The 9002-nt window shown below is 40.8% G+C and overlaps 1 protein-coding gene across 1 annotated transcript in view; it reads left to right on the top strand.

The window, feature by feature from the left end:
- Positions 1-9002, top strand: part of CNTNAP2 (contactin associated protein 2) — a 1903897-nt gene that overhangs the window by 975618 nt on the left and 919277 nt on the right. The window contains exon 9 of the mRNA XM_066585040.1: positions 7798-7947. Coding sequence (XP_066441137.1) covers positions 7798-7947 — 150 coding nt within the window. The remainder of the gene's footprint in view (positions 1-7797; positions 7948-9002) is intronic.

The following is a 9002-nucleotide window of genomic DNA, read 5'->3' on the forward strand; positions in this document are numbered from 1 at the left end:
CTGCACCAAACCAAACATTTTGCAAGTTCAGCAAACTGGCCAAACTGAACTTTTCAAAAGTTTGCTCATCACTGGCATTATCTTTTTCCAAGGAAAGTGATGCGCACAGACCTTGGCATCCACATGATCTAAAATAAAATGTGATTCATCAGATCAGACCACCTACTAATACTGATCCCCGATCAATTTTCGATGTATAATGGCTCATTGTTGGTGCCTGTGGAAGTGAACAAGGGTCAGCATGTACATTCTAACCAGTTTGCATCTATGCAAATCTATGCACAACAAACTGCATCGTGCTGTGTGTCTGCATATCCTTATATCATAGCCAGCATAACTTTTACAACAATTTGTGCTATAGTAGCACTTCTATGGGATCAGACCAGATGGACTGGTCTCCACTCCAAACACACATCAGTTAGTCTTGGGCACCTGTGATGCAGTCTCAAGTTCACTAAATGTCCTTTACTGGACTACTTTTGGTAGGTACAAAATACTGAAAACACCCCACAAGACTTGCTAGTTTGGAGACGACCCAGTTGCATCACAATTTGTCAAACTTGCTTAGATTCTTCCCCTTTAACATTTTTCCTGATTCTGGCACATAAACTTTAAGCACTGACTGTTCATTTGCTGCCTAACATATCTTACCCCTTGACAGGTGTCATTGTAACTAAATCATTCATGTTATTTACCTATCAGTGGTTTTAATATTATAACTAATATAATCTTAAAGGGGTTATCCCAGCAAAAATATCTATTACCTATCAGCACAATAGGTGATAAATGTATGATTGCTGGGGTTCTGAAACCCCCCAGAGATCACAAAGATCCAATAGGAAGTAATCGGCGATTCCTTGCGAGGAATTGCCCAAAAATAGGATATGCAGTGATCATTTCAATCTCACAGCATTGCTGTGAGAGAAAAACTACTCATATTAATAAACACATTGCAATTAACATGTTATTAACACTTGTGACTTCTATCCATATCGCTATCAGATGGAACTTGGTGTAAAACACACATACACTGCAGGAGAAATAGTGCAGCTGCATTGTACACCTGCCAGTCATCATCTTACCTCTTTAGGGTGCAAAACCATGTGTCTATCAGAACCATTGGTTTCCTATGGTGTTCTCACATGTCTGTGTTTTACAGTCGTGCAAATGGATGTACCTGCAAAACATAGGACATGCATGCACCATAGGTTCATTGTGCGTGTCAATCTTTCCCAGTGGGAATCCCCTTGTCACTGAACACTGTGACAGCACTGTCACAGTGTTCAGTGACAAGGGGTCTCCCCGTGGGCAGTAAAGACTCCCATGCCACAGCTGTCACAGCTGTGGCAGAGATTTCTTCATCTCCTCGGGGAGTAAAGAATCCCCTGCATGGCTGTGACAGTTGTTCTCCCATTGCTTTCAATGGGACCGGCGCTTCTGCAGTCCCATTGAAAGCAATGGCCTGCCGGCAAGCCCTGCAGGGATTTTTGGGGAAGGGCTTTAAATATAAGCCCTTCCCTGAAAAATCATCCCTAGAATGTGTTAAAAATAAAAAAATATATATACTCACCTCTCCTCAGCTGCCGGGGCTCAGGCGCGTCCAGCTGTGTCTTCTCCCTGCACTGCTCTGAATCTCTTTTAGTAGGTGGGGATTTAAAATCCCCGTCTGCTGAAAGGGCTGTATCTTATTGGCTGAGCACTCAGCCAATCACAGGCAGCACTCAGCCATTTATTGAATGACAGCTGAGTGCTGCCTGTGATTCGTCACAGCACTCAGCCAATCACAGGCAGTGTTTGGCCATTGATTGAATTCATATATTGCTTCTGAGTTTCATGACCACTTCCTTTGATGAGTAGAAAATCCAACACACAAACTTTGGGGTTTGTTGGCTTTTGGGGGGTTATTGGACCATTACAGATTTCTTAGGGGTTTAATTCCAGACTATGATGGTGAAAAAGAAGCAGTATGGAATTACCTTTATTTAGCATTACATTTCTAAGGAAGATTGGGTTTTTATCTGAGAGTTTTGGGCTAAACTTTTCCTCTCTTGCACTTTGGATTTCATGTCATCCTTTAGCTTGACAGCTAGGAGGGCAGGGAGCCACAGAGTGCAATAAAAGGTCAAAAATTAAGAGGGGCTTGTCATAAAGAATTAAAGTGGGCCTGTCATAAAAAGTGGATATTCTAAATTGAGAACCACGAACTGCAGCAAAAAAGGAGTGTAAGTAACATTTCTCAATGACAAATGTTTTATAACCATTGCTAGATCTGCTTTATATGAACTGACAGAACTAAAAATGGTAATCTGAACTGCTTTTATTGCTTGTTTCAATCAGGTGTGAGGATCATAAACTATACATGGATCATTATTTATCCTAGATCACAGTAATCACCAGCTGCTATGAAGATTGCAGAATGGAAGCTTTTATCCTTAAGAATTTATTTTCCCATGTTTTGTATTATAGTAAGGCATGAAAGTATCTAACTACTTGCTACAGAATTCCGCTGTTATCCATTGGACAGCATGCAGACAACCAGTACTTAACGAAGAAGGTCAAAGTTTCTTCCACAGAACATGTACTACTATAATTTCCAGGCAGTGAGATCTGTACTGAGGACTTTTTGGCAGTATATTACAGTATGTTACTTGCAGAGTTAATGGAACAAGTCCAGATTGATACTCTTGCATTTGAAATTATTCCTTTGGAATATTACAAAAATCTTTATAATATCTGTCTAACTTTTTTTTACTGTTAAATGTAATATTTCTTACCTTTTAAGTTACAGTTGTAGAGCTAAGCACCATTTAAAGGGAAATCTATCAAAAAAATTGTAATAAAAAATTCCAGTAAAACTCAGTCATTGAAACTTAAAGCTATTGTCCAACACTGAACTTTTCATGACTACCCTGAGGATAGGTCATTAACCCCTTAATGACATAGCCCTTTTTTTCCCCATTTTCGTTTTTTTACTCCCCCCTTAAAAAAAAATCGTAACTCCTTTATTTATCCATCGATGTTGCTGTAGGAGGACTTGTTTTTTGCAGGACGAGTTGTATTTTTCAATGGTGCTATTTAATGTACCATATAATGTACTGAAAATTACGAACAGTAAGGAACCCCATTGAAGTCAATGGGCGACTCGAGCATTTTTGTATATGACTGGTGCTCCGCTAAGGTTTTCATTTGTGAAAATCTTAGCAAATCAGCAAAGTCATGTAAAAAACACAGAAATGGATAGGGCAGGCGAGGAGCAACATGCAGGGCTGCATTTCGGGCTCCGAGGTCTCACTATTAAGCCACAATAGTGGCAAGAGTGAGACCACCCCCCCCCCTGCACTGTCAGCATAAAGATCGTTCTCTGCCACAGCTGTAACAGCTGTGGCAGAGAAGAACGATGTTAGCCCATTGAATTCAATGGAGCCGGCAATATAGCCGGCTCCATTGAAAGCAATGGGCTGCCGGCGAGCGCGGGATGAATTTTCGGGAAGGGCTTAAAAATATAAGCCCTTACCTGAAAATCATCCTAAAATGTGTAAAAATAAAAAAAAATGTATACTCACCTTTCCGCTGCAGCCGGAGTTCAGCCGCGTCTGGCCGGCAGTTCTCCTGAACTGCTTTCTGTAGTGTTAAGCAGGTGGGGATTTAAAATCCCCGCCTGCTGAATGACAGCTGAGAGCTGCCACTGATTGGTCCCTGCGCTGAGCCAATCAGAGGCAGCACTCACTCACCCATTCATGAATTCATGAATGGGTGAGTGAGAGCTGCGACCAATCAGAGGCAGCCCATTCAGCAGGCGGGGATTTTAAATCCCCACCTGCTGAATACCACAGAAAGCAGTTCAGGAGAACTGCCGGCCAGACGCGGCTGAACTCCGGCTGCAGCGGAAAGGTGAGTATAATTAATTTTTTTTTTTTTACACATTTTAAGATGATTTTCAGGTAAGGGCTTATATTTTTAAGCCCTTCCCGAAAATTCATCCCGTGCTCGCCGGCAGCCCATTGCTTTCAATGGAGCCGGCTGTATTGCCGGCTCCATTGAATTCAATGGTCAGTGTTCGTTGAATCGAGACGAGTACTGCGTGGTGCTCGTTTCGAGTAACGAGCATCTCGAGCGCCCTAATACTCGAACGAGCATCAAGCTCGGACGAGTATGCTCGCTCATCTCTAGTCAATACGATTACTATGATACCAAACTTGTGTAGTTTTTTTTTTTTTTGCTGTACTACTTTTATTTTTTTTCCAAAGACATTTAATTTTTTAAATTATTTTCTGCCGCCATCTTCTGCGCGCAATAACTTTTTGATGTTTCTGTCTATGTAGTTGTGCAAAAGCTCTTTTGTTGCGAGATGTCCTGTAGTGTACGTTGGTACTATTTTAGAATACATATGACTTTTTGATCGCTTTTTATTGCATTTTTTCTGAGACAGGGTGACTGAAAAAATGCATTTCTAACGCTCTTTATTTTTTTTTTTCGGATGAAGTTCAGCGTGTGGGGTAAATAATGTGCTACTTTGATATATCGAACTTTGCAGCTATTGCCCACGACTGTCAGCTGTAATAAACATCTAAGCCTGCAGTGTATGAGGAGAGGTCGCCTTGCGAACTCTCTTCATGCATATCCCGCACCTGCATGACGTAAATGTACATCATATAGCGGGAAGGTATTAATAGTTGATTAGCGAGGGTCTACCATTTGAGATCCCAGGCAATCAGCTATTTTGTAGCCCACTGTCAGTATGGATGGAGACGGATGCAGACAACTCTGTACACATTGCAGCAGCTTGGTTGACAATGCAAGGCACATTAGTAACATAGTGTGGTAGGCTGAAAAAAGACATATGTTCATCCAGTTCAGCCTATTCCCCCTCCCCTTCCTTCCAAAGATTATCCAGAAAAAGGCAAAAAAAATGAAATAAAAGCCATTATTCTCATTTAAGGGAAAAACTGCAATGTCTGGCAATCAGAATAATCCCTGGATCTTGACCCTTCTGGAGTAATTAGTGAATAACATGCAATATTCTAATGCTCAAGAAGGGTGTCCAGGCCCCTCTTAAACTCTTTTGTTCGAATTCGCCATCACCATGTCCTAAGGTAGAGAGCTCCATAGTCTCACTGCTCTTACAGTAAAGAACCCCCTTCTATTCTGAATTCAATGGGAGCTCTGCCTGCATTACCAACCCAGGCTGCTGCAATATGTACGGAGAAAACTATTCTTTGCAAAGGAAACTATTCTTTGGAAAATCAAGTATCACTGAGGCTCTGCTCACATCCACTTCAATTCATAGTAGAATTCTTCATACAATGAATCCAAATAGCACCAAAAAGACTCGGTTGACTTACAGGTTCTGTTGAGTCTTTGTCAAGGTCTTCACTGTATGCTGTGCTATTCTTGTTATGAAAAGTGCCAGAAGTCTAGATAGAATCTTTGTATGGAAACCACGATTGGCCATGTTACGATAGTCTTAATCTGATTCTATTTATATAAAAAAAGTTAGAAATGAAACTATAAATAAAAAAATATAAAAATAAACGAAGATAACATAAAAGTCTAAGCAGAATATGTATTCATCCAAAATCTGCAACCATCACCCATGTTCTGCAACTCAAATCAGCCAAGTTTCCCAACACAACAGTAGATCATAAGACAGTATTCTGTATATAATATAAGCAGGTTAATTAGTGAAGTTAATCCTCCAGTACATGAATTCTGGGACATGTTCATGTCTTCGCACTATACATATCCTCCGTAAGAAATGTAGAAAAATGTAGCAGTGCAGCAAAGGGCTTGTCATTATTCTGTTTATCTTCTTGTTGTAAGTACGATTGATCCGGGGTCTGGGATCAGTGGCTAACCCTTCGTGAAATTTAACTGACATGAAACTGCACTAAGCATGCACGATACAGCTCAATGGTATCAACAGAAAATGGAACAGTTCCAAGACAAGACCCTACAGGGAGTAGATGCATTTATGCAATGCTAATCAGTTAGACACAATATATGCATCTGTGATCTTCATACAAAAATCTGTTACTTTGATCAAGATTTATATTGGTGGTAATACATTCAAAAGTACAAGGGCAAATGCCTGGAATACTTGGGTGATCTATGCTGAACATTACTATGAAGAACCATCATAATCTCTGTCTTTTATAAACTAATATCTGTTATGGTAATTAGAAAACTGCAAGACAAAGGAATAGGCTAGACTACATCATCATCTTCAATGAATCTTTTATTTTCCTTTGCATATAAAGGCCTGTTTCACATGAGCATGTTATGGATGATTTCCTGTCCCGTATTACAGATGACTGTCCCAGCTTAACAGGGGATCTACTAACCAAAACTTACAGCTAGAGATGAGCGAATATACTCGCTAAGGCTAACTACTCAAGCGAGTAGTGCCTTAGCCGAGTATCCTCCCGCTCGTCTGTAAAGATTCGCTGCTGGCGCAGGTGACAGGTGTGTTGCGGCAGTGAGCGGGGGGGAGAGAGGGAGAGGGAGAGCTCCCCTCCGTTCCTCCCCGCTCTCCCCCGCCCCCCCCCCCTTCCCGAATCTTTAGAGACGAGCAGGAGGATACTCAGCTAAGGGACTACTCGCTCGAGTAGTTAGCCTTAAAGGCAAGTATGCTCGCTCATCTCTGCTTACAGCATCATAGGGATCTATGATTCCAGCATTAGAGACAGTAGACCCGCAGTTGGGCTAAGACACCTGTCCCTATTATGGACGCGGAAATGTGTCCGTAATATACACATGTGAAAGCAGTTTTAGATTGATACACATCTTAACAAAGGGTACTTGTGCATTAATGTAGTTTTACCTAGATTAAATGTTATCCCCTATCCATAGTTGAGTACATGAACTCAGCTGAATTCCGCAGTCCCATTGCAATAAATGTGAATAAGGCATAATTTATAATCCCGGCATAACCTCCTGAAGTAATGCTGGAGCCACTTCAGTTAGGAGGGCGATGAGGTTCCATGGACATGGAAAACAAAGTCCTACCTGTCATGAAAAAAAGATGCAAAACACCACTTTAATAGTATGATACTTTTTTAGGTTACTGCTGTTTGACCGAGATAAAGATCAAATCACAGACAAAAAATATATATTATATTAATGGATTAAGAACAAGAATTAATGTTTCAATGTAATTTGGGGCTATGCATTATGCAACTAAAAGTAACTGCTGATGCTTTGCTTATATATTTTTTAAAAGAGGGTCAAAGAAGGGTCAACCCCCCAAAAAGAACATAAAGGCCCTTTTACACGCAAAGATAATCGTTCAAAAGATAGGTTTTGAGTGATTGTTCCGCATAAACTGCTAATGGACACTAATGTCCATTAGCAGCTTATCACCTTAATTTGCATGTAAATGAGCCTTCAGAGCTGTATACAGAGAACAGCAGGTGGTCTCTTCTCTGCATTCAGCTTCTTTTCTTTTGCCATGGGCTACCGCGGGGGTCAGCAGCTCCCATGGAGAATACAGCACCATGGACAGCAAACACAGCATGCAGTCTGTGTTATCTTCTCTCCGACTGAACAATGGATTTTATGCTCACCTAAAAATCATAGTTCAGCCAAAGAGTGGAAGATGGGAGCATTTACACACAATGATTATCGCTCAAACAATGACTTTTGAGCGATAATCGTTGCGTGTAAATGGGACTTTACACTCTCACAATCTTCATTTTTTTTAAAGTACCAAGTGTTGTTTGTTCATTCATTTGAACCCCTATAGGCAGATTTTTGTGTTGATGTTCAATTTCTTTACATGATTTAATCTTTTATTTTCAGGTTCAGGCCTCAATGATGGACAGTGGCATGAAGTACGCTTCACAGCTGAGGAGAACTCTGCCATGTTAACTATTGATGGGGATGAAGCTTCATCTGTTAAAACAAATAGTCCTCTTCAGTTTCGAACTGGAAGTCATTATTTCTTTGGAGGTAAGACCTGAACAACCAATTATCTCTACATGGTGATTTTTAGTTTTATGAAGTATGAAATATGCAAAGTATTGTGATTGTGCATATATAAAATATTAATCCAAGTTCTCTTGTTACGTATGTAGTTATATAGGTGTCTAGCTGACTTGTCACCTGCTGTCATGCATTATGGCATCATTTTCATGTTCTGTTCTGACATGTCATTGAGCCATATGAGAAGAGAAAATATTGTCGGTGAACATCAAGGCTTAGAAGTCCTCTAGTTGCAATAGTTCTGTGTTCCTTTGGTTCCCTTCTACCTCTTTTAGTTCAACTGGGGACATTCTATCAGGCTATAATGGACCTACAGCGTCTCTCCAAAGGGAAGCCATGAAAGCCCTGTGGAAGCGTAACATTGTGAAGGGGGCTACAGATATTATTACTACAGCTTCTAGATACTATTCTGACATATTTCTATGACATGTATCTATGTAAAGTTTTAAGTTATGCCAAAAGAAAATAGCGTTGCTTATAAAGTAGGTATATTGAATATAGCATGTGTTCATAGCAAATACTGTTTAATTGCTAAGTTTGTATGAGCCAGTGAGCACCGGGCCTACATGAACGTTACCCATGATAGGGAACACCAGGTGAAACAACCACTGCTTAACACTTCTCCCTATCTACTGCAAAGGTTGATGACCAAGGACCTACCTGGTCTCAATAGGGGTGGCCCAATGGTCTTTGAACGTGGACCCTTGTTGCCCCTAGGAACCCATGCACCCAGGCTAGGACGCATACACATGCCACTACTGACAGGGACAACTGAACAGGATAAGAAGACACACAGCCATAATCACACCATACATCAGCCAATACGCAAACACTAGTAGCAGATGTTAATGCTATAAATGCCAGGTATTTGTTGACATTTTAGCCAAAATATGGAAGCTAGCGGGCCAAGTCACGTGTCCCGGCAATACCGCTAATTGCTACACTAACCAGGAGTCCAGCAACATAACCAAACAAAACCACAAGACACAAAGCCTTTCTTGCAGCCACCACACATAGCACCT

Source organism: Eleutherodactylus coqui, chromosome 12, assembly GCF_035609145.1.
Source record: "Eleutherodactylus coqui strain aEleCoq1 chromosome 12, aEleCoq1.hap1, whole genome shotgun sequence".
Taxonomy (NCBI): Eukaryota; Metazoa; Chordata; class Amphibia; order Anura; family Eleutherodactylidae; genus Eleutherodactylus; species Eleutherodactylus coqui.